The 25,262-nt window shown below is 38.3% G+C and overlaps 1 protein-coding gene across 1 annotated transcript in view; it reads left to right on the forward strand.

Moving 5' to 3' along the window:
* XPO4 (exportin 4) overlaps nucleotides 1–25,262 on the forward strand; it is an 80,217-nt gene that overhangs the window by 10,937 nt on the left and 44,018 nt on the right. Inside the window, exons 2-4 of the mRNA XM_054654947.2 lie at nucleotides 9,966–10,071; nucleotides 13,537–13,678; nucleotides 13,929–14,067. Of these exons, the coding sequence (XP_054510922.1) occupies nucleotides 9,966–10,071; nucleotides 13,537–13,678; nucleotides 13,929–14,067 (387 nt within the window). The remainder of the gene's footprint in view (nucleotides 1–9,965; nucleotides 10,072–13,536; nucleotides 13,679–13,928; nucleotides 14,068–25,262) is intronic.

Genomic DNA, 25,262 nt, shown 5'->3' on the forward strand with positions numbered 1-25,262 from the left:
TTTACTGTAATATTCCCTCTAAGAGGGCTGAGAATAAAATGTATGATTATGACCACATTTCTTCATGATCATTTTTTCAGTGGAGCCTGAATGTGTGGAGCCCTTTGACTGTTCAGAACTTGAGACTTGGCTCATTTGTGCAGGTTTCTTAGTGTGAGCTCAGGCACTCACTTTAAGGGAGTACTAAAAATTGCATCTTCTAAATGAAATCCCAAAGCATTTCTGTAGGGATTAAAAAAACCCCCAACTTTATCACAGAAAACTCATGTTTAGAAGAGGTTTTCTCAAAATATGTGTCATGTGTCTCCTCTTGTATATCAAAGGATGAATACAGACATGTGTAACTTCTTCAGTATCATGGTTCAGACTGTATTTGCAAGAGTGGAACAAAGTGGGAAAACAAGGTAAAAGTAGAAGACGTCTTACTGTCTCAAGTATGTACAAATCTAGATGGATTTTCGCTGTTTCCCAGTATGGGCAAACTTGGGAAGAACCTTTTTCAAGGTGTGTTCAGTGAAAGTTCATAATTTTTCCTGGGTTTGAGCAAAAGATGTTATTCTCTTCACAAAATTAATTTCAATTTCACAAATTCTCTTGACTTTCTTATCTTCCACCTAATGCAGGTTATGAACTTCTTCCTCTGGCCTCTATTCTGCTCCTCTTTTTTGCTAAACCTTGATTTCTTGTCTGTACCTTGTATCTTTCTGTATCTTATTCTGTTTTCTTACATGATTCAAATATTGTACTTTGTGTGTGTTTTGACTTGTGTATGTAAGTTTTCATTAGTGCCCTAACAGTTAAAAGCCATTAATAAAGGCGGGGGGGGGTTTAGGCCATGCCATTTTGAAAGTACAGTAAACCAAAGGAGTTTTCCACATCAAATATAGATACAATTTAAAAACTTCCTTACCTGCTTTTAATCAACTCTTACTAAATAACTATGATAGGACAAAATGGTTTTGACATTTTAACAAGATTGATGGTGGAGGAAGTGCTAAACTGAGTTTTGGCAGGGAAACTGGCTGCCCTGTGTGCCTGCCTTTCTTCATTAGTTTGGTGGGAGGAAATGCCCTTTTGATAGGAGTCAAAGCCTAAAACGCTCAGAAATCAAAATTTATTACTATCTCAGTTTAAATATTTTATGTAGTGATGGCTTTTGCCTTGTGTTTTGGGGTCTGAGGTGCATGGGGGTTACCCCTGTGATGTCTCACTCCACTGCACGTGCTCACTGTAGAAGGCTACATGTAAGTAAAAGTAATGCCACCCTTAAAGCAATGGCTGGTTATAGCTGTTCTTTCAGAAAGTATAATTTGAAATTGGATGATAGGAAAAAAAAGGATAGTATAAGACACTTTTTCACACACAGTATGAAAGTTTCTTTTGCAGAAGGAGAGCAGATGCTGACTGTAGTTGATGTATAGTGAGCCTGATAAATGGGTATATTGTGTACATCTCAAGTTATGAACTTTAGAAACTGAGTATTGCCATTACCAGCGTTATTATGATCTCCTGTCTAGTAGAAGAGTGATCACAATGATTCTTTCTTTACTTCAATCTTTCTATTGAAATTCACTGTGTACTATCCTGGCACATTTTTTAAGTGGTATCTGTGCTGTCTTATAGGCACAGAAATGAGCCATACAGAGGTAAGCCACTTGAATCATATGATTGAGTTGCAATTAGGATTTTAGAGGCTGTGGATAGGCTAGGATCCTATCTCTTGCTGGAGAACCAGGTCCTGCCAGGGGATAGTCCACCCTGGAGTGAGGACTGTGGTGTGTGTTGGTGCTGGGACTCCTTTCCACCTATTACCCATGTGTCTTCCATGCCTCCTTGTGGGGAAAGAGATAAGCAGCTGGAGTTGGTGGGAGCTGAGGGAGAAATTTGGTTCATTTCCACCAACTCTTCTTTCTTGCTTCAGGATGAGGAGGCCATGGTCACCCCAGTTCCAGGAGATGGTCAGGTTGCCAAATTTGCTATCATTCAGAATTTAAGGCCAGCCACCACCAGCCCTGTGATACCCGAGGAGTAGCTAGAATGCATGGGGGGTTATTTTCTGCTGAATCTCCCATCTCTTAATAGGAAGATTTTGAAATGAATGAATGAAAGGAAATGAGAAGAAACAGGAGAGCAGGGCTTGAGGTTTGAATACAGTTGTTGTAAGGGCACTTTGACTTTTTGTATCCTTTAGTAACATATTTTTAGGATTCCTGTGCTACTACAGTTGTGATGTGCCATTTTTACAGAAGTCAAAGTGGGTTGATTTCATTTGTTAACATTAAATGCTTTTAAAAGGTTTGGGTTTGGAACATTGAGGTTTTCTGTAACATTTCCGTGTAGTTGGGGTGTTTTTCTTATTTTTGTCCTCTTACACAGTGAGTCACATTTTCTGCCTTGCTTGAGCTTTCTCTGGCATACATGGATTGACTTCTTGTTGCTTTGTTGGATCTTACTGGCTGCAAGGGACCATGTGGATTTTCCCATTGCCATCAGTCAGTCAGATGTTTTAGAAAAGTTATTTTGCCAAACAGAACTGCAGGTCAGACCTCATTTGTGCTTTGAAATGTTAGAACAGTGAATGTAGAGATTAGAAAATAAATAACATTTAATTTAAGGGTCTGAATTGTAGCCTCATGTCAGTATTCATCTTCTCACTGTCAACAGCCAGACTACTGTAGGCTAAATATCTATTATGGGATATTTCTCAGATTTAGCTGTGTTGTGCACATAAATGAAGGGTAATTTCAGTGGAGAGCCTGTAATAGTCTATATTTGTGGATCAAATTGTTAGTAGAAAAGTAAAATCTCAGTAGTGTTTGTTGCTTGCCTTGGAGAGAAGTCTTATCTCAGAAAATATTTTTTATTGATGGTAATGATTTACTTGGGCTCTTTAATCCATTAATGTGTATATATATATATAGTATCTTATACAAGAACATTACTAAACTGAGAATAGCTCTTATTACAAACTACAATTTGTCTCCTGATTTACTTGCAAAAGACTTAATAACATATTTCAGCTTCAGAATATAAAGCAAAAGTCGATGAGGAAAAAATAAGTCTTTTTTCCCTATTGTTAAATTTCTGCATGAAAGCAAGATGTGAGTGAGTAGGTGTGTAGGAGGCAATTCCTCCAGCAGTCACACATTTGTTCCAAATATATACTGAAAAATACTGGGCACTCTGGGGTTTAAATAATTCAAGTCATAATTACTTTTGGAGAAGACTTTTTTATCAAAGGAAGTTTTTGTTCAGAAAGTCTTAAATCTTCACCATGTTTCTCTAGTGCAGTTCTGGTTGGAAGTTATTTATTGCATCTTTCTTACCAATCTTCACAAATAATCTTGAGGATCTTTTGAATTGGAGACTGAGTCACTGCTGTAATTTAAATGATTATTCAAAATAGTAAGTGTAAAGGAAGTCATTGGAACGTAGTTGGAGATGTGTTTTGTGCCAGCTGAGTTTTCTGTAGTAACTGTTACTCAAAGCTAGGCAGTCATGTTGTGACTGATCCGACTGGGACAGCAGAAGCTGTTGTTGTTATCAGTTGTCTTAAATTCCTTCTGGCCTTGTGCCCAAAGCTGGAACGTCTGATCTACTTGTAAAGCAGTTGCAGAGCTGAGCATCTTCGTTTAGCCTGAATTGTTAGATGCTTGTGGCATCTGCTTCATGAGAGAACAAGACATCCTTGCATCATTAGGTATCAGTGTCTGCTAGAGAAGTAAGAGTGAATATCTAAGAACAAAAGTGTGGCTAATTGTCTAGTTCTCTGTGCCTGACCTCTACATTTAATCTCTTCAATTAGCTACTTTCATAAGACAAGTGACAGTTTTTGAGTGTGCTGTGATATATTGTAGGGAAAAAAGCTTGTTTGAAACACTTGAAAAGTGTTACTGCTAAAACTGGAATGGAAACTTGTTATGCCTTGACTTCACAGAAGTCAGGGTAATCCAGTCTTGGGGCATGTTGCTTGATATGACTTTGGTAGAGTTACACTTGGAAATCTCCTTATTCTGAGTCTGATTCTTTTGTATAAATTGCTTATACAGCAGAACTATTTTGGGGAGTAATTATTTCAAGGTATTTTTGTTATTTAAGATATAGAAATCTGGTTTTAGTGGGTTTTGCTCATCTTGGTAGAGGAGTACATTAATTTAAAATTGAATGACTTTTGATTATTTAGTTATGTTGCAGCTGTAACAATTGCTTACATGGGTGGAGTAATATATTTAGCTGTCCTAAATGCAGTATGTGTACTAGTTAAAAATTATTGCTTGCCCTCGTGTTGTTTTCTCCCTTTTTTTCTTTTTTTCCTTCTTTTTTTGGCCTGTACTCCTCAGCTATGTTATCACCATCACATGGTGTTCCCCTGCACATGGTTCTCAAGTTCACTCATGATCTTTCTCCTTTGCATATGCCTCACTATAACTTGGCTTCCCTGCCTGCTGGGACATGTTGGCAAACCATCTGGACTTCCTTTATTCCCTGCTTTTCTGAGCATGTCTTGCCTGATGGTGGCTGTCAGCAAAGTCCAGACCCAGCAGTGCCATTGCCATCTGTGGTGGCTTTTGCTTATCCTTGTATATTGACAGAGATCTGCTTCCTAAGCTCTTCCCCCTGGGTTTCCCAGGCTCTCTGCAGCACAGAGTCTAGACACCATTCTGAAGAGCAAGAAAGTATTGAACTGGGTTTTCATAAGCCAAGAGTGGCCCACAGACCAGAGTTTGGGAACAGTTTTATTGTACCTTTTGACTGCAAGAAAGGCATAATTCCCTTACATATTTGGAAGCTCAGTTTGGAGAGTTTGTGGTGAATTTTATGAAGTCACACTTCAGTAGAAGTATCAGATTTTTGTTTCTGCTCTTGTCAAGTTTGTAATGTACTTCACTTGCAGACATAAACATTGCCCTTGGCAAGAAGGGCTCCTACTTGGCTTTAGTGCTAGCAGGTACAAGCAATTTGATTTTTTTTTTTTTTAACCAAGAAAATTCTCTTAGTAGGCGTGTTTGCCTTTCCATAATCCTCCTAGTGTTTAGGCTGTGCTGTTCATAGGGGACCTTTTTGGTAGGTGGGAATACTGTGGGTGTCAGCCTAAAACACTCCAGTGTACTCTCTCTGTGTTCTCCCAAGGAGTGAAGTCTGGAGGAGTGCGTGAGTGTTCTTTGTGACATGCTAATTTGCAGATTTCCCCCAGTGTAATTGTAGGAAGATGCTGACTTTGGTTGTATTCAGTGCAGTTTTGCCACAGCAAAAGTGGAAAATCAAATTTTGACTTGGCAAGTTTTTTTTTCCTGCAAGGAATGAACACTGCTCTTTCCATCCTTAGTTATGTTTATATTTGATTGTGGCCAGGATTTTTCTTAGCAAAATTTTGATGCAGAAGTGCTGGCTAACTAATATTTAAATAAAAAACTACTCCGTTATTGATTTTCAGAATAACGTTGTCACTTGACTGGTAGAAGTTGTTACTTCTAAGCTACTATCAGTGTCTTAAGTAAGCAATAAGTAAAAAATTCTCTGGACTGATATTAGAAGAAACTACTAAACAATGAACTTCAACAAGGTGTTGAAGGTATTGAAGAGGTCAAGATTCATAGTCAGAAGCCAATTCAGTCTTTTTTTACTGGCCTTGTAAGAAGATAGAAATTTTTTACAGTGAGGGTGGTGAAGCAGTGGCAATTGTTGCCCAGAGAAGTTGTGGATGCCCCATCCCTGGAAATATTGAAGGCCAAATTGGATGGGGCTCTGAGTACCCTGGTTGGGTGGAAGGTGAAAGTGTCTCTGCCCATGGTAGGGGGTTGGACTAGATGGCCTTTAAATGTCCCTTCCAACCATTATGTGATTCTGCAATTCTATTCTGTGATCTAAAACCACTAAGAAAATAATGTAACTTCTAATATATGACCAAAAAAGTTGTATTTTGTATATCTGTGATGATTTACATGAAACTGCCTGAACAGAATCACTTGGGAGGGTGGAATTTGATGCATTTTTTTTTTTTTAAGCAAAAGGTGTTTTCAGATAAGAGGAAGGAGCTAAAAAAGCAGACTTCTCATGTGGATGTGGTGTTACTGCTTCAGCCAGTTAGTGGCAAATACAGAGTGACTTCAGCTTTAGTCTTAATGAATAGCTTGTATTTGCAACCTGTTTGCTTCCTTTCTATCTCTTTGTATCTATTCTTTGTATCTATTACTTTAACTTCTTGGCACTTTCCATCCTGGCAAGTAAGTCATAATTACACTATATTTTTAAAACATGTGTTACTGAGGTAGGAAATGCTTGTATAAAGCAGGTGTTTCTAAATACACATGTGTAGGTTCAGTTCCTCCGTATACATCTAACTACTCCTATTGAAAATAAAAGAAAATGCCAAAGCCCTTATTCTTCCTTCATGTACATCAACAGATGTTTCCTAGTGGTGTGTGTACTTTCCCTGGCAGTTGGTCCCCTTTCTTTCTTAGGAGTTGTCCAGGCTTTCAGCTAAGTTTAGCAGTCTTGCAAGTGTTAGTGCTAGTCTGCTACAGTGTCTCTAATCTTCTCTTTTTTCAGTTTCCCTTTCCTTTGAGTGGATAGCTGCCGTTTGAAACAGTAGTCCTGCTGGATCCTTTTTGTGGGCACTGCTGCTTATGGTCCTTTTCTGTATCCAGACAGCTTTGGTAGTTGAAAGGTTGTAATTTTATTCATAATGCTGTGTCACATAGGAACTTTCTTCTTATGGGGCAGTAGTTTGTTATGCTAAAATCAGAAGGATGATCATTGTCCAGGAGAAGCTTTTATAGGTAACTTGCAGGACAAAAGAGAGCACAGATGGTTAGGGGTAATGTCAGACAGTACAGAAAGGAAAGTGATGTAGCTGCAAATGGTTTCAGCATGCCAAAAGAACCTGCTCATTACCTTAGTGTGTTTTAATTCCTTGTAAGTTGGATAGTAGAGAAGAGTTTGAAGGAGACAATTAGAAAGAACACAGTGAATGAGCGTGCTCTAGGGGACTTTGCAAACATGATGAATATGAGGGCATGTTTCTAACCCTATTGTGCCAAGGAGGTGCTGGGTACCCGGGTAGAGGGCTCTTGGGCTCAGTGAGCCAGTGTTCTTATAATATGAAATTTGCACAGAATACGTATGTGCTGGCCTTTTCTTTAAAGCAAAAACTAACTGGACTTTACTTTCATTGTACAGATAAATATTGTCTGAATGCAGTGAAGGCAGTTGACTGTGATCTTTAAGCTCCCTCTGGTGGCTTTGCAGTACAGTTCAAACCTTTACTGTTGCACTTGTCTGCTCTGGACAGTTTTGAGAGTTAAAGTTTGTAATGTATTATTAAGTTATTGTCATTTAAGAAATGCTATATGCCTTTCTGAGGTGTCAAATGTCTTCTGTAACTGGACTTCAGAGAAGTAGAAGAGCTAAAATAGTATAAAACAAGAGATCTACTTTCTAGTTATTATAAGCATAAAGGAAGCATTTCCCATAAAACTTCTCTGGTTGTTTTTTTTCAGTGGTGCCATAATTTGCAGCTGATATCCCTGAAAGTGCCCTTAAGTATTACAGGACGGTGAAAATAGATAGGATTTCTGTATGGCAAACTTTAATATAATGTGTTAATGCAAAATCAGTTTGGATCAGGTAGCCCTGATTTGGTCTTCTTGCTCTAAGGATGTGACTATAAATGACCCTGGGCTTGCAAAATGTTATGCTTTGTCACACCCAAAGGATTCTTTGTAACATGGCTATAATTAGTGAGGCTTCATGAGACTACAGAGCTGTGAGCTGCAAGGTCAGCAATGTTGAAAGGGAAATGTCACTCTACTTCTTTTCTCCCCATCATTGCTGGGGCTTTGGCACTTGTCTGGCTTTTGGATGCTTATTAGATTAACAAATGTTAATTTCCCTTGCCCCTGGATTTCCCCTCTAGCCTCTTTCTTTTGTGCACTAGCTGATAGAAAGTATCATGGAGTATCATGCAAAGAGGTAACAAGACCATGCAGATGGGACCAAGAAAGGAGTAGGAGGATCTCTCCTTTCGGTAGCAGAAAGTTTTTAAAATAAGTCACGTGTCTCAAGAAATTTGATTCTTAGTTCTCATGAAATACATTGGGCAGAGTTGTGTGTTCCTTGGGACTTAAAACTACTTCCAGGCACTGCACAGCAACAGAGGCTGTAGATTAAATGCACCTAAAATGATAACTAGTGCTGGAAAAAAGCAGGCTATCACCACCCATTATATCCCATACTGTGCTGGTGTAGGCTTTTATGCTGGATTATGGTGAACCAGACTGGGGAACTGATCCAGATGAAAAAACCTGGGATGATTTTTGGTGATCGCTTCCCCAGTCTGGTTCTCTGTGCATTTGCACAAATGCTTGCCCATACAGTGGGGGGGAAAAGTGGGAACTGCCTTTTTTCAGTTGGTTTGATTTATTTGCCATAGCTATGACTGAAGTGTGTATCAAGCTGTTGCTGTGTAGGTCAGTCCTGCATGTTTGATGACCTGCTACAAATATTCTTCTGGCATTCTGTACAGCTGGTTCTATTGCAGTGAATGCAGCTGGAATCCATGCAGAGGAGGACGGTCCTTCACACTGCAGAAAACACAAACAGCTGCTCCCATTAGGAACAGCTCATGCTGCATGGAGGAGAGTTGAGGTTACCTCACAGAAATACCTGTTAAATCAGATTTCTTGTGGTTTATTTACTGGAAAATATTTCACTTATGTTAAAAGCATTGGTCTTGATGCTTTTATTCCCAAAGCAGTGGATATAAACCATGAAAGATAGGTGGCACACATGGTCTTCTCAAACTGCTAGGGACAGGGCTGGAATGTGGAGTTTGGAAGTTCAACTGAAGTTCAATAACCTATGCTGTCACCTTGATCCTGCTCTGCAGTTTGGATGTGATCTTCCTACATGTGTGCATGTTCCTTTCTTAAAGGTTGGCATCAGTTTTGCTTACTCTGTTTGTGGTATCAATGCCTTGCATTAGAGTATTTCATGCTAAGCTTGTTATATCTAGTATTTGCAGCCTGTGCAGTTCAGATAAATCCCAAAAAGCAGAAGTCAGAGAATATTAGTGGGAGAAGTGGAGAGCAGTGTGGTGCTGTGAGCTGCTGATACTTTCTGCATGGCTGTTTTTACCCTGTAGGGCAGTATGGGGTGTTGGGGTTGTGCAGTGAGGTGAGGCTGCAGTGCAGGCAGCTCCTCTGGGCTACGTAGGCACTCACAGGAGTCCAGGTTGTTGCATGGTTTCATGCTTTACCTCAAGCTGATTTTTGGGTAGAAACCTCCCTGGAGCTGGCTTTCAACAGAAGATCAGCAGGTGTTACGTGGGCAGCCAAGGTTCCCAGGATGTAATGGGATGGGTATATATAGGGATGGATGTAAGCTGAGGAACCACCATAGCCATTCCCAACTTGTCTCATCAATCACACCAGTCTTCAGGATGTCAATTTTAATATTAAACACTAGAGGGTAGTATGTACCTGGCATATACTTTATTTTAGAACATATCAGTAGTAATTTTTAAATCCCCAGAATTTATTATACAACTACATATTTTAAAATAATTGTAGAGCTAAAGAAAAAATAGTGCTTTGCTTCCAGGACTGTGAGTGTGCTTGGCAGCATTTAGTGATGTGCAGTGGTATTTTTGATCTGAGTAGAAAAAGAATTGGTTTGAATTTAGGGCTGACTTCTAACTTTCTTCTGAAACACTGTTAGGAAACTATACTTAAATTATTCACTCTCTGCCTGATACCTCGATATTCACACCTATGTGCATGCGATGTAAATGCGGAGTGCTCGATAAGAAGAGGTAATGCCTGAGAGCAAGCAGTTTTGCCAAGAGATACTGGGTTTTGGTATTTAACAAGGCAAACATTTATGTGTTTGACACTCATGACATTGACATGACATTGCTTTTAGTATATTTTTGATCAGTGCTTGAATAACTTTTTTTTTTCTTTCAGGCACCACCTTCCATGGTCAACAATGAGCAACGCCAACATGCTGAGCACATATTCCTGTCATTTAGAAAATCAAAATCACCATTTGCTGTTTGCAAACATATTTTGGGTAAGTTTCAATAAATGAATTTAGGTTTGTACATTCTTTTATAACTGGAACTGTGCTGTTCTTTTGCAGCTGGGGCTCTGAACATCAGTTTTGATTTTAATGACTGGGACTTTTTGATGGAGGGTGAAGCCTCTTACTATCATTTTTGTTTTATTTCTGTGAGTTTTTAAGCTGTAAGGTGTAACTTAATGTAGCTAAGTTCCTAAACTGATTTAATAGATTTCCTCTGCAACATGATTATTGTACTACTGTCTAATCTGTGCAGTTTGTGCAGCTGCCAGTAGTGTGGTTGCTTGACTTTGTGCTTCCTTAACATTAAATCAGCCAACGATGCAATTTTATGCACTTCTACCAGATTTTGCATTAGTGCTGAAATGAGAGTTTATTTCAAGTTGAACAGCTTAGTTGCTGTTGACAGCCCAGCTGGAGGAAAAGAGGAAAAAGCTAGAAAAGTATCTGTTCACCTGGTACAAGCAAGACAGTATTGATTTGAAATTTTGTGTGATTATACCTGTGGAGAAAGGAAAGAGGCAGATACCACTCTTCATCAGAAATTTCTTTGATTTTAGTGCTCTAAAATGTTCTAAATGTGGTTGGGTAGCTATTTATAAAATATAAATTTTTTACAGGTGCTACAGAGACTTACTACCGTTTTGCAGCTAGATCTGAAAATTACAAGGGCAGTAAAGATGTAAGATTGCTGCTCAGCACTGTAGTATTGATGTGAGTGCTGGGGACAGGTGAGGGGAATTTCAGTGAAAACTGACTGAGACCTGACAGGGGAAACCTCAAAGTTTGCACAAAAGAACACATGCCAAAACCACAAAAAGCAACTTTTCTTTTAAAGAATTTGCCAGAATGAGCAAATTCTCTTTTAAAAGAGAAATATTACAATTATGTTGAAAATATTATTTTCATACTTAATTCATTCTGCAGTATTTTTTAACAGTTATTTATAAATTTACTGGATTAGAGACTTAGAATTCATGAATATAATTATGTCAGTATTGCAAACCTACTGCTATGTTACACTGTGATATATAGATCAGGGTGTGCTTCCTTTCCTACACCCACTCCACACCAAAATATTTTTCTACAAATGAGGTTCTTCTGGGTTTGGTATATTATAGGAGTACTCCATCTGGTTTGGAAAACTGCAATCACACTTTTTGCTTGATGGGTCAGCAAAATTGATGCTTCTTGTTTTCACATTGATTTTTAGAGAAAATAAGGTGGGTGAAAACATCCTTAAGTAACTTTGTTTGCAGACCATTTGGATCTAAGGATGCATTTCATCATCAATCAGAAATAAATAATGAAATCTCATGAAATCTTAAATGTGGCTGGTTGAATGGAATATGATGCTGATTTCAATACTTTTTAGATGTCTAGATATATTACATCCTTAAACTGTTCATATGCTACTGCCATTGAAAATCCAGCATGTTTCCACATGGAGCAGGTTTTTTGTGGGAATGTAGGCAGTTATGATGCTGAGACCTGGAACTTAAGAGACTTTTTCAAAACTTTCTGCTTCCTCAGTAAGTATCTATACAGAAAGAAACAGAAAGAACAAGTAGTTAAGATTTGGGAGTTGAGCAAGAAGAGGCAGGGATTGTGAAACCAGGAAGGGAAACAAACTGTTTATGATGAAAAATAAAAGACTTGAAGTGTACTGAAGGGATGTGTGCAGGAAGGATGGGCTGGAACCAGAGGACTAAGTAGATGGCTTTTAAAAGAAACAGGAGAAAAATGATCAAGACAGGAGCAGGAATGGGGGTAGAGAGAGATAACAAGGATGATGTCATTTATGGAAAGAAGAGTGTGGGAATGACACAGGAAGAATAATGGAGAAGGTGAGCATATGGGAAAGGGGAACAGCCATTACTATGTTGTTCTTTAGAAACTTGGGGTTGAAGCCAGGAAGCACAAGGCACTGCTTGTGCTTCCTTTCTTCAGTAAGTTCCATGGAGGATGGTGCTGCTCTGGCTGATGACAGGCTCACACCAGGGGCTGCAGCTCTGCGCGGCAGCAATCGCAGTTGTGTGGCTGCAGGACTTGGGCAAAGGGGAAACACTGTCCTTTTTTAATTACATTCTCTTTCTTTGTGTGTGTGTATGAGCTTTGTACAGCTAGAAAAGGCCCAAAGTAACAAGTGCCAGAATTAAAATTCCCATGCAGGAATAATTCAATTTGTTTTTATATGTGTTAGACATACACATTAATCTTTTACTTAAGTGGTTACTTAGTTTTCCAAATTAGGCTAAGTAGATTTAAACGTGGTTTATTTTTATTTAAGCATGTTTACCTCTGTGGGTTTACATTTGGAGCCTGATTAAATTACTTTAAAACATTTTAGCATATTAGCTGCTATCTTTGATATAGAACTTGCATATAAAGGAAATTTATATTATAAACTTGTGTGCATATAATTGGGGCAGGAAAGTTTGTTTTGTAGTATTTTAAAGCCCTTCATCTCATGATGGAGGTTTTTTCAAACACAGTTTTTTTAGTCCTGGCAGGTCAACCACTATAGCTCAAACTCTGCTTCTTGTTTGGGAATTTTATTTCATGTTTTATGCTTTTGCCACCCAGTAGCTGCACCCTTTCTAAAAATTCTTTCTGCAGAGCTCAGAATATTTTGAAACTGGCTTCTGAGATATTACCTGCTATTTCCAAGTTAAAATTTTTAAAAGCTAAGGAACAACAACAAAAATGTCTCTATAGCTTTCTAGCATCATAGAAATTTTATTACTATTCTGACATTTCTCTTTAAATTGCATTTTGTAATCGCCCAAACTGTTAACCTTTCTCTGTAATATACTTCTTTACTTTCCCTAGTGCATCTATATGCATAGTAATCCCATATTTAGATAATAATGGCAAATGATTCCTGCACTGTGGTCAGAAATTACATTTTGGTTAACTCAAAATAAATCGTGAAACTTGAACATGATGTAGAACACTTTAAATACACCATGGATGGTGTCAAAGTTTTGCTTGGAAATGTTAAAGTGTAAGTGGATTTACTTCTTTTTATTACCCATGAAATACATGTACTTTTATGTACTATTTGTTTCAAAGGCAGACACAGAAATTTCCCACTTTGACATGCCTGTAAGATTAATCACTCTTATTAATTGGTCTATTGGAACTAAATCTGTTATCTGGTTTATTTTATTCTCCCATTGTGTTAGCATCCTTATTCCTGTTCTTTGAACCAGCCTCCTAGCACAGACAACTTTTCTCCTGTGTCATTGACTTGAATAATACCAGACAATTTGATAATTGGATTATTGATTATTTCTCCCCCTTTTGAGTTGTAAATTCCTTCTCTGTTTTCATAGCAACAATATTCTATTTAATAATAAATGATAGTAAGTTCCATTACTTTTTTTGTTGGAAACACAGTCAAGCTGAATACATGTCTTCTGATACTCAAGTTGTGTTTGTTTTTTCCTACAGAAACTAGTAAAGTGGACTATGTCCTTTTTCAAGCTGCCACAGCGATAATGGAAGCAGTTGTAAGAGAATGGATTCTCTTGGAAAAGGCTAGCATTGAGTCACTGCGAACATTCCTTCTAACCTATGTCTTACAAAGGCCTAAGTAAGTATATAAAACACACTTCTGAACATATAGGACTCTGCATAAAATCTGGGCTATCACTTCTGTTTCCCTGGGTAGCAGTGCAAGATCATTTTAAGAATAATTTGTCTTCTGGTCTTGGCAGTTAACTTCTGTCAGCTTTCCCGTAGGAATTCACACAAGATATTTGAAAAAGAAATGTGTTTAAAATTTTATTGAGGATCGATGTCCAGAATTACTTTCAATTATATTTGTGCAATGTTGTTCACAGCCTCCAAAAGTATGTTCGGGAGCAGATTTTATTAGCGGTAGCGGTGATAGTGAAACGGGGATCATTAGACAAATCAATCGACTGCAAAAGCATTTTTCATGAAGTCAGCCAGCTGATCAGCAGTGGTAATCCCACTGTGGTAAGTACTTAGTTTTTTTTCTTCAGAAGTTAAGCAGTCTCTATCAGCAGCTTACATTATATACTTAGTGGCTATAAAATATTTTATACTTTGGTTATACAATTAGTCATTAAGTTGGTAACTATCCAATCATTTACCAAATTGGAGATTTTTTTAATGTTTTGGGACAAGGGGTAGTATGTGTATACATACTTTGGTATACAAGGAGACCATATTTTTAGGGAATGTTTTTCTGAATAGCTGCTTTAAATGCCATAGTTGTGGGTTGGTGGTTTGTTTTGATTTTTTTTGGTGTGTTTTTTAAAAATTATTATTTGTTTGTTTTCTTTTTTCCTCTGGTTTTCTTTAATTTCATAGCAAGATCTAAAACAGATTCTCCCATTAGCTGGGAGGTTCTTTGCACACTCTGTTCCCCTTCCATCTGTGCAGTGCTGCACTTTGCTGCAGCTCAGCTGTCGAAATGGACTGCGAGCAGGAGGCATAGGCCTCTGCTGTTCTTTGGGAGACAGTAGGTGGAGAGAAAGGGGTGTGAGGAAGTAAAACATGGAATGGAAATACAAAACTTATTCTTGATTTAATGTCATACTACTAGGGGTAAGTGTTACCTTCGATACTGAGCTCAAAGTGGAAACAAGGTGTCCAATATCTATCTATGCATTTAGTGAAATTCCGTTTGCTATGCCAGGGGATAAGTTTAGAATAGGTCATAATAGAGGCATGTAACTAGAGCTTAAAGAGAGGTGATTTTTTCTCCTACCAGATGAAAATCAAAGAGTATATAGATTCCATGCTGAAACTTTAACTGAAGCTTTTCTCCTAAAAAAACCTTGAGAGAACTGGCTCATGACACTGCTGAGCATTTAGAGTAGCAGTTGTACTAGATAGATGGGAGTGGCAAATGTTTAACTCTGAAAATTCAATCAAAGTGTACTAGAAGTAATCCAGCTCATGTCATGGTCCTAAAAATAGTGTGTCACCTCTGAGCAACAAGTAATATCACTCCAGGGTATGGAAATTTCATTTAGTCTTGTAAAATTTAATTTCACAGTTATTTACCTTAAGGAAACCATTTTAGCCTTTTGATTCTGCATAATTCAGATGGAAATGGGTATTTGTTAAGAAGAACTGAGTTAATGCTTTTTTCCAGGAAACATAGCCTGGTTATTACAATGTAGTTACAGCTGAGGTTTTCAAGTTTTATGCACAACACTTTGTATGCTTATGTAGTTTGTAGAATCTTTGCATAAAGCTACAAAAGTGACATAAATAGAAACGTGGACTTTGAACTAAGGAATGCACAGTCCAGCTTGTACAGTTGTATTTTGTGTATGCACTGTCCACAGACACACTGCACTGACCACAGCATACAGCAGGCTAAGCCTGCCTGCTCCAAGCGTATCGTCCTGCGCATGCTGCAGAGCAGAGCACGTTGCAGAGGAGCTCTGGCTGGGGCACTCTTCTCCAAGTTCAGCTCACTGCCAAACTGAACTCAGTTTTTCATTTCCCTTTATTTAATTTTCCTTTTGTTTCCCCCTCTTCATGAGTATGAATTTCTCCATGGTTTTTCCAAAATATTTGTGCTCAAGTTTTAAGAATGGTATTGAAAATGTCTAGGATATAAAATGTTTTCTATTCTGGTGTGCTAATAAGACTTACTAGCAAAAAATAAAAGACACGTGATGCTGCTGAAAGGTCTTTTCTGTATGGCACAGTGTATGGTTGGTAGTCTTTGGCAAACTGATTATAAGCACATGCTCCCATTTATATGTGACAGTTTATATTATAAGCCAGTTCTCATTCACAAAAATGTTCTTCTAATCTTCTGAGACTTAGCTGCAGGAGAGACTCTGGTACTGGCACCCAGGACTGGCATGTGCAATAATAAGCAGTAATAAAATGGTGTTTCAGCATGCTACCTGCCAAAACTGCTTTCTGAAGGGAGTCAAGGCATGCCTCTTGTATAAATATGTAACAACTTTGAAAGGTTGTATGAAATAACTAAAATAATAAAAAATTCATTGTATGAGTTATCTTTTCAAATATGGTTGGATGGTTTTGTTTCTTTACTAGTGTCCCTGTAGCATTCAGCCATGCCTGAGGTGCTCTGTGGGACCCCAGTGGTGCAGTTGCCTTGCTGCTGTGGGGAGTCTCAGCTAAGGGTGCTCAGGGTATGGTGTGAAGCCACATCCTGAAAGGAGGGGTGCTTTCAAGATCTGAGATTTGCTGTCAGGACAGTGCCATGCACTGTCACAGGTGCTTCTGGAGATTCATTTATATTAGTTACTTCTAAATACAGGCCTCCATTCAAATAATGGAAGAGGCTAGGATGTAGGCATTGAAAGAGGTCAGCTGATGTTTTCCAGTCCTCTCTGCTTCTCTGTGGAAGGAATCATTCAGTTTTTTTGACATCTTTCCCATGGTGTGATAGGCACTCTTGCCTCCTTGTACACTCAAGTTGCAGAAGTCTATCATACCTTTGTGACTCCTAATTCTTTTTCCAGTCTTTTTGTCCTTTCTGTAGCCTTCTCAGCCATCTGTTCTGACCTTCTGCTTACCCATTTACATCATCCTGCCTGAGGTTCACTACACATGAAGTCAGCAGCAGGTCACTTCGTATTTAAAAATGTTTAAAGCTCTCAAACAAGAGCTATCAGCAGCTCTTAGCTGCTGATAATTGGTTAGAGCATGGTACTAATTACACCAAGGTTGTGGGTTGGATCCCCATATGGGCCATTCACTTAAGAGTTGGACTTGATCCTTGTGGGTCTCTTGCAACTCAGACTGTTTTGAGGTGATGGCTTTCTACAGCAGTTTGTAATTGAGAGAAAGTCTATTTCTAAAAAGCAAAGCATTCTCTTGTCTGCTTCTTGCTTACCTTTTCTTCCCTGTTGGCTGTGAAGCTTCTTGATCCATCTTTACCATGTAAGAATAATGTAGATGCTAAATCTTTTCCATTCCCTGCAGCCCTCCACCCAATTCCTGTCAGACATCTGTACTAACTTCATGATCATCAGCCAGTCCTGCTCCATGAAATCTTTGGGACTTTTGAGTAATATCTTGTCAGGGTCAAGTCTTGATAGTTGGGGTAATAAGGAGGGCAGTGAATGTAGATGGTAGTGTCTGTTGTTTGTGTCCTTTAGCAGGATTTGATGTGCTTAGTACCTCAACTTCTTGAGTACTAGTAAAAAAGATCTTCAGAGATGGATGTGTTTTGAGGCTAGGACATGAAGGTGTCATGGCAAACTGACATATAAACAAGACTGTTGAGAATGAAAAAATAAGGAGATTGGAAGGAAGATAAGGAGAGGAATTGTGATGAGAGTAATAAAATTGCTTTAGTATTGAGTAATCTTTTAATAGTAGAACACAGTGTACGTGTTAAGGAAATAACAAGACACTAAGGAGAGTTAATACTTCGGGGATGGGAAGGATGTGTGGTTAGAGCCAGGTTTAGAACTGGAGTGTTGGCTCCTGCTGCTGCTTCTCTGCCATTTGGTGCTTTATGAATCTCACTGAAGAAACCTTTGTTTGAGAAGGGAAAGCAAACTTTTAGTCTGGCTGCCTATTTATTTGTAACTGAGTTTAGGTAGTAATCCTCTAGGAGCACAAAGATTAGCTTTAGAGTTCTTGGTTTTGTTTTTTCTGGTTCCTCCTGTATTATCAATACAAGCCATCCCTCTGGAGATGGAGAACGAAGGAGAATCTGTAATCTCCCTCTGACAGCAATTTCAGGATCTCTTTTCAAAATCTTCATTTCTCTGGGGGACAGAGTTTCTGGCAGCAGACACAGTATCATGAGCCAGTCTTACAATTCTAAATACATGTTTTCTATCACTGATTTCAAGATTTTGGAGAGCTGCGTAGGCCAATTTCTTCTCAACTATAAATTCCTTCAATTTCTTAGCCTTTTCTTGTGTTAAAATATTCTGTTTTTTGCATAGCTGAAGGATTTCATTTGTCCTTCATCCCTGCCAGAAGGACAAGAATCCTGGCAGCTAAGTGACTGACTCCCAGGAGGAGGATCTGGTCTGCATGTGAACACAATCAGATTTTGTTTAAAACCAGACCAAGATATGGATCACACCTCGATTTCTTCCAATATATCTGTAGGCAGATGCAGAGGGATCCAGCTGCTATAGACTTGACATGGGACTGGGAAGCAACAGAAGCTGTGGTTTTTTTGAATGTATTTTAATATAAAGTTCCATATCTGAAGTCTACATATTTTTTTTTGTATATGGAAGAAGACTTGTCAAGACTCAATGGAAAAGCTCTGGAATCCTAACAGTTCCTTTTCTTGCAACATTTGTAAATCTGTTGTTCTGTTTCTCAATGTCCCTAGTTGGGCTAGAGAGAAGATCCAGCTGCTTCAGATTACCTAAAGCTTCTGAGGGATGTGCTGTGAATGGATTTCATGTGAGCAGTGGGAAATACTAATAAGCAAAACTCTAGGCATTAGTCTTCATTGAGGTTAATCTATCCATTATAATGGCTGCCTGGATAACTAGTTATATATATTTAGCATTTACAGTTCTTGTTTCTATTCTTTAAAGGAAATTTTAGTTCTGGAAGCCTGTCTAGCTGTTACTGCTTCATGTGGTAGGGTAGGAGTTGGAGAGGCTCTCCTGACTTTGACATTTTGACAAAAACATATGTATTATCCACCCCAAGTTGTGTCTTCTGGTCTAATAAAATTGTTACCTTGTTCTGTGTACCTCATTGCCCTTGAGACATGTTGAGTCTAAAAAAGTAGAGGGTGAACCAGGATATTTAAGCTGATAAGTTCTCTATAAAGGCCTAAGTTAGTGTGTTAAAGATTGGTTTGGGAATTTTAAGGATCCAGAAACTACTCCACTTGTGAGGCTAAAACTCAGTGATAGAAATGTAAGAGAACTTTAAAACATAAGTGGCTTTTTAGTAGTTGAATTAATCAGGCTGCTTTTGCAGTTTTCAGATTTTTCTGTTGAAAGGGAGCTGGCTTTACCAGAGATGCAAGTCTCCAGTTTAGATGCCTAATAACTACTAGAAATTGATAACTTCCCAGTTACATTTACACTAGAGCCACAGTTCCAACGACAAGGCTGGGAAGTGAGGAGATGTGTTCCAAGTGGTGAGATGTGCATCCCCTGTTCTATGTATGGCATCCCAAACCCTTTCTTTCCTCAATTTTGCCATCTCATGAGCTTTGCACTTGTGGAGTCCCTCACCTGTGACCTCACACACTCACTGGGAAGGAAGAAACTAAGCTTTTCCATGTGTTATACCATGTATTTTTTTATAACAGTGGTATCATACAGGTAAACAGGCTTGAGGGGAAAAGCCTCTTTAAGACATTTGTTGACCTTAGCTGCCTGGTGTTTAGTCATTCTTCCTCTGAAAGGTACCCATAAGAATAAATGCGTTCAGTAACATACTGGATCTTTGTGTTAGTCTGCTTAGAAACAGCCCCTTCTCCCTCACAGCCTCTCTTTTTATTTTTTTCTGGGCAGATCTGCCGTGGAACACAGCCGTGTAATGCAGCTCATTTGACATAGCTGGCAGTATGGCAGGCAGAGCCAGGCAAGAAAGATCAGGAATGAGTACTGGGAAAAGTGGGGGGAGGGAGGACACCAACCCACCAAAGAGCACTTGATGGGATGGTGTATATTCAAGCTGGGTGCTGCTGATGGTGAGCTGCATGGCTAGTCTAACTATTCATTATTTTGAGTTTAATTGAAAGTCCTGTATTTGTTCACGCAGCTGTGGTAGGAGTGAAGATCCAACTGGTGGCATTCAGACAAGGACCTGGAGAAGGATGTTACCTTTATAAATGGTTTTCAGGCCTTCAACTTCTTTTATGAGATTACTTTTTATTTTTTTCCTCCTCCTGATTTCTGCTTTGCAACTTTGCCTGTCTCCAAAGAAAAAAAGAAAAGCATGTTTTGCACACTGTGCTCCAGCAAACTCTGCCTAGACCTCTTCCATTATTAGTAGAGGCTGCTGCTTCTCTTCTTTCTTTGTCCAAAGCCTGCATGCTTCACATGCCACAAGATCATCTTCCTCTGGCCCATGGTGATTCACAGGGGAATTGACTTTTTCTTTCTCAGCTCACCCTGGGGGTTTCCCTTGGTTTGGCTGGTTCCCCCCAAGGAAGGGGAAGCAAGGTCTCGCTTACTATTCTGCTGTAGCTCTGATGTGCTAACCTGGTGCTGCTCATCTGTCTTTGCACAATTGCAGAAAAGGAATGAGAGGAAAGGAGTTCACTGCCCAGCCAGTCCCTTACTGCTGACAGCACAGAACTGCAGCTGTGGGTCCTATTCCTATCATCATATCCCTGCTCTATAGCTTTTTTCCACCAGTTGGCTCATTTGGGAAGGAACAGATGAAAATCAGTGGGTCCTGGTGCTTGCTTATATTTCTTCAAAATAGGTTCTTGTTTTCTTTGGTTGGGAACCAGTACTTCAGCTCTTGGGTCCCCCACCCATCTTGAAATACTCCCAAGTTGAAAAGTTGGAGTGGCCCCAGTTATTCTGTGTACTTAAAGATACTTGTTTTGGTCCTCTGGCTATCATTTTAACCTTCCAATTTGGAGTTGCACCTTATGTTCTGGAGATTTAGATACTCTGAAAATGTTAGCAAAAACAGCTGTGCTTATTCAAGGAAAGTAGAGAAGAAAAGACTACTATTGCCTTTATAAAGAAAGCCAAGCCTTGCTTTAAACAACTTAGTAAAATTGCTTTTGTTACATTCTCATTACATTCTCATATTAGAATTCTATCACCTAGGAGCAACACAGCAAATTCTGCTTCTGATACATTTATTCTTTGATTCTTCCTGCTCTTGTGCAAGTTAAATTTAAATAGTTTAGGAATACTATTAAATCTTCACATGGCTTCCCTTTGGTTTCAGTAACAGAGTTTACATTATACATGTGGAGACAAAAAGTCCTCTAAATGCATATTCAGGCTGGCAGTGATCTAATGTAAAGGGTAGATGTTACGATTTGCTCTATTCAGGCAAAATCTTCCTTCTTTTAAATATGCTTACTGCTTTTTCTGCAAATGTAAATGATACTTGCCGAAGGCACTGCATGATAGTTTAGATTTTGTAGTAAAATGTATTCTTTAATCAAATCTCTGACAACCTAACTGTATCTCTGCTCTGAATTCAAAACAAGGAAACTGTTTTGGTATTGGAGTTCATTCTGCTTTGTCTGTTGGCTTTATTGCTGCAGAGCTGATGTACCACATGTCCATTTTTTCCTAGGCTGTATTTGAACTCTTCTTCCTTTCAGATGCTCTGTAACCTAACTACCCTCAAATTAAGCACTTCATTTATTCCATGGGCAGCCCAGGCACAAGTGTGAAATCCCTTTAAACATTATGGCTTTAGCTTCTTTTATAGGGGACATTCCGTTTGGAGGAATAAGTTGTAATTTACCTTTTGCATCTGAGTTTTACGAATGATATATAAATGCTGTTTATTGTTAAAATGACATATGGTCTTTCTGTAGTGTCTGTGTTTTATTAAAGTCATTTGAAAAGAAAACCACTAAAACGATGTTACTACTGGGTGTCTGATTGCCAAGTTAATCTCTTATCACAAGTCCCATTGATCTTCTGTTTGAGCAGCTGAGAGTCTATTTTATGTATAGCGATCTTTCATAAAGTTTATTCCTGGTAATAAAGCTAACTGGGGTGAGTGCCAAGCTATTCTCAGAGGCAATGCTCTCTCTCAACAAGAGAAGGATTTTATTTTGTTAGATGGGCTTATTGTTTGGGTATGTACTTGTGGCAGAACTAGTGAAATTGCTAGGGAGTGAGTCAAACTAGGTTCAGAGGTGTACTCTTACTGGTATGAAGTTAATGGCATTGCTGCACAATAGACATTCAGATCTGGCTTTTAATATGATGCCCAGAGTCACGTGCATTTTCTACTTATTACACTGTGGTATTACTAACTTGCATTGTTAATCTCTTCTGTGGTGTGGCAAAAACCTGAAAAAAAACCTTTAAAAAAGAACCAACAAATCCCCACCAGAAAACAAATGAACAAACCAACCAGTCAAAACCACACCAAAACCATCAACAAAAGAAAAAAAAAAACCAACAAAAAAACTCCCAAACAAACAAACAAAAAAAACCAAACAAAAACAAAATACAAAAACCCCCAGAACCCTCCACCCTAGAATTTTGTGTTAGGTGAATTCAATTTTCTTATGTGTAAGAGGAAGACATTTTAGTTCACATAGCACACCAGCATTGGTTTCTCTGAAATTGTTGGTTTTCAGATTATTGAAATCTTTCTTCTGATAATATTTATGTTGAGGTACTTAGTGTCTTCACACCAAATGTATCTGTATATTAAAAAAACATAATTCAAAATAGTAGTTAACCTTCAGTAAAATTACTTTATGAAAATAAAATTTTATTTCTAGTAAAATTTACTTGAGCCTTATTCCAGAGTTTCTGAAATATTATTGTGTATTCAGGAAAGTTTAATAGCTGGCCAGGCAAATATTCTTTTAAGCTAATAATTTGTTAATACTTATGAAAATGGTCATCTTACTGCTGTGGACAATAGTTTGTATAAGTTCCTATAGTCTTATGGCAGTTTGGGAAGCAGTGGTGGTATTGCAAAGCTTTGTGCAAATACTTGACAAGGGGTAAGCACAGGTGCAGATGGCATCACAAGCGGATGGATGTGCAAATATTGCACATGAGGCCCTAGGGATAGTGAGGGAATGGGGCAGGATTTGCACTCCAGGTATTGAAATACCAAGTTAAGGACATTGAGGGGATGCTGGGAATTCAGTAGGAGAGAGTAGAGCAGATGGGTGCAGTGTGCCCTGGTATTTGCTGTGAGCTAGCCAGCTGGATGGAGTAAGGTGTGTGAATCTAGTGACATCATTTTTCTTCTGTCATGCTCAAAGCAGGTACTGATGTCCCAGAACTATCTGAACTTGCTCTCATTGAAATCAGGGGATAGGCCACTGCTCAAGCTGCTTAGCAGATTCAGCCAGCCTACCTGTACCCATTGCTCCTTACACTTTCAAAAAGATGTCTTTACCATCAGTGATGAAATTTAATGTTCCTTTTAATTTTTTCTTTGAAATCAGGAGAAAAGCACACCAAAATAAAAATCTCTAACACAATTTTACCATGCACTAGCACATTACTCTGCAAAGAGAAAGGATAAATTATTGTATACATATAAACTTTTTTTCCTATTGTTCCTGCCTGTTTGAACTTGGTGATTGATTTTCCAGTAATTGGCAACCAACTGCAAATGATGGGTAGTCTGCATCGCTGCCCTGCTTGTCCTGTGGTGATCTGGTTAGTGGCTTGGTGTCAGGGTCTTAGCATGCTAAAGCAGAAGCAGTTTAATTTTTGCCTGGTTGTTGTACCAGGTAATCAGGGTATGTTGCAGAGCATCCAAGTGTACAGATTTGTAATTGCAGCTAGTGATGTCCTTATGTCATGGCTGCTTTGAGCTGAAAAATGCAAGTCAGTAATTATTAAGCATCAAATAAAAACTTGTATTTTAAGCTATTTAGAGAGTCATGTGAGAAAACTTTGCATTATTTCTTTAGAAACATGTATTCTGATCTGAAGCATTCTTCTAAAGTCAGACTTGGGGGGTTTTTCTTAGTAGTTCTTTTTTTTTTTTTTTTTAAACAGCTTAATTCTTTTCATATGGAACTTTTAATGTTGGATTTAATACTCAATACTAGTCTATACTGTTTTGGTTTTTAATATTAGATCAAATCTGTATTTTCTTTAACTAAAAAAATTATTTGTGTGAATACCTTGCACAGAAATTTGAAATTTGAATTGTGAAATATTTGAGATAATTAGAAATACTTCTAGTATATAAGTGAGAAAGTTGCACTTTCACTGGAGTACTTTAAATCATGGTGCTGGTTTTCATTGGCTAAATGCTTTTTGTGATATGTGTGGTTTGACAGAGCTGACTGTAAATGAGAAATAGTCCACTTGAAATAAATAATTTCTTTAAAATGGGAATGCTTTTATTTAGCAAATGATCAGCAATATGCTGGTCTGCTGTGTTTATGCAGCTTTATTGCATAGTGGAAGAGAAAACCTGTGTATTATCACAAAGCCACTATGTTTGATCTGTCTGGAACTTATTTAGCAAGTAAGAATGTTAATTTAGTGTTTACTGACTAAGATAACTAGTTGTCTGGGGGGGTCAAGGTACTGACTTCAGAGGCATTTCTGAACAAAGATGTTGCAGTTGGTGGGTGGATGGCACTGGTCTCAGCTGTTGTATGAGCTTGCATAAATAGTATCATCTCCACTTTAATCTTTCGGGTGTTCAGAGGTAGTGTGCATATTTCTGTTTAACCCCTGGACACTTGCTGGCATGCATGACCCTTTAACAATTCCTATCTCTCTGTCCATCCCTGGCACCTTGGCTCCAAACAGTCTGGGAGGATAGCCAGTAATTTTGGAGCTTTTTGTAAAGAACATCTCCTTAACAAAAAGTCTTTTCATTTCAGCAGTATACACTTTCTATTGTGCTTGTTACAACAGTGTAGGGCACAAGTCTGAAGTACTACTTGCATCTCCACTGTGCTCCTCTTTGCGTGCAAGGATCAGTTAAAAGATATTAAAACTGGTGATGATGGTTTCTGGACTTTGGCATCAGGAAAAAAAGCTTTTTTTATATATTTCAGGAAACAGCAACAAAAGCTGGAGCCATGTGTTTCATACAGAAAGTTGGCTTTTAAGTAAATGTTTTAGATAAACATTTCATTTACCTTATATTAAATTTTGAGAATGAAAAAGACACTTAAAACCTTTAGTCTTCATGAATCTGTCTCTCTAAAATTAGCATGCCTTTTTCTCAACAATTTTATATCACTTCGGAGACATAATTTTAATAGAGTAGTTTTAAGGGTTTTTTCTGAGGCATGTCAATGTGGTGCTTTGGAGGGAGGTATCCAAGACCTTTCAAGTATCAGTGCTTTCTGTGAATTCCTCTCCTATTTTTTTTATGGGGAGAGAGGGAAAAGATGTAGTAGACATTGTTATTGCAGTTGTTTTTGACAAACTTGTATCACTTTTGGTGCTACAAAGTTAATCATGATCAAATACCAACATGGTAAGTGTAGCAAATGCAAAGAAGGGCTGAAACAAACTTCTGAGGGACCTGAACTCTTACATCAATAGAAATAAGTGGACAGTGAATCT

This window comes from Agelaius phoeniceus, chromosome 2, assembly GCF_051311805.1.
Source record: "Agelaius phoeniceus isolate bAgePho1 chromosome 2, bAgePho1.hap1, whole genome shotgun sequence".
Classification (NCBI taxonomy): Eukaryota; Metazoa; Chordata; class Aves; order Passeriformes; family Icteridae; genus Agelaius; species Agelaius phoeniceus.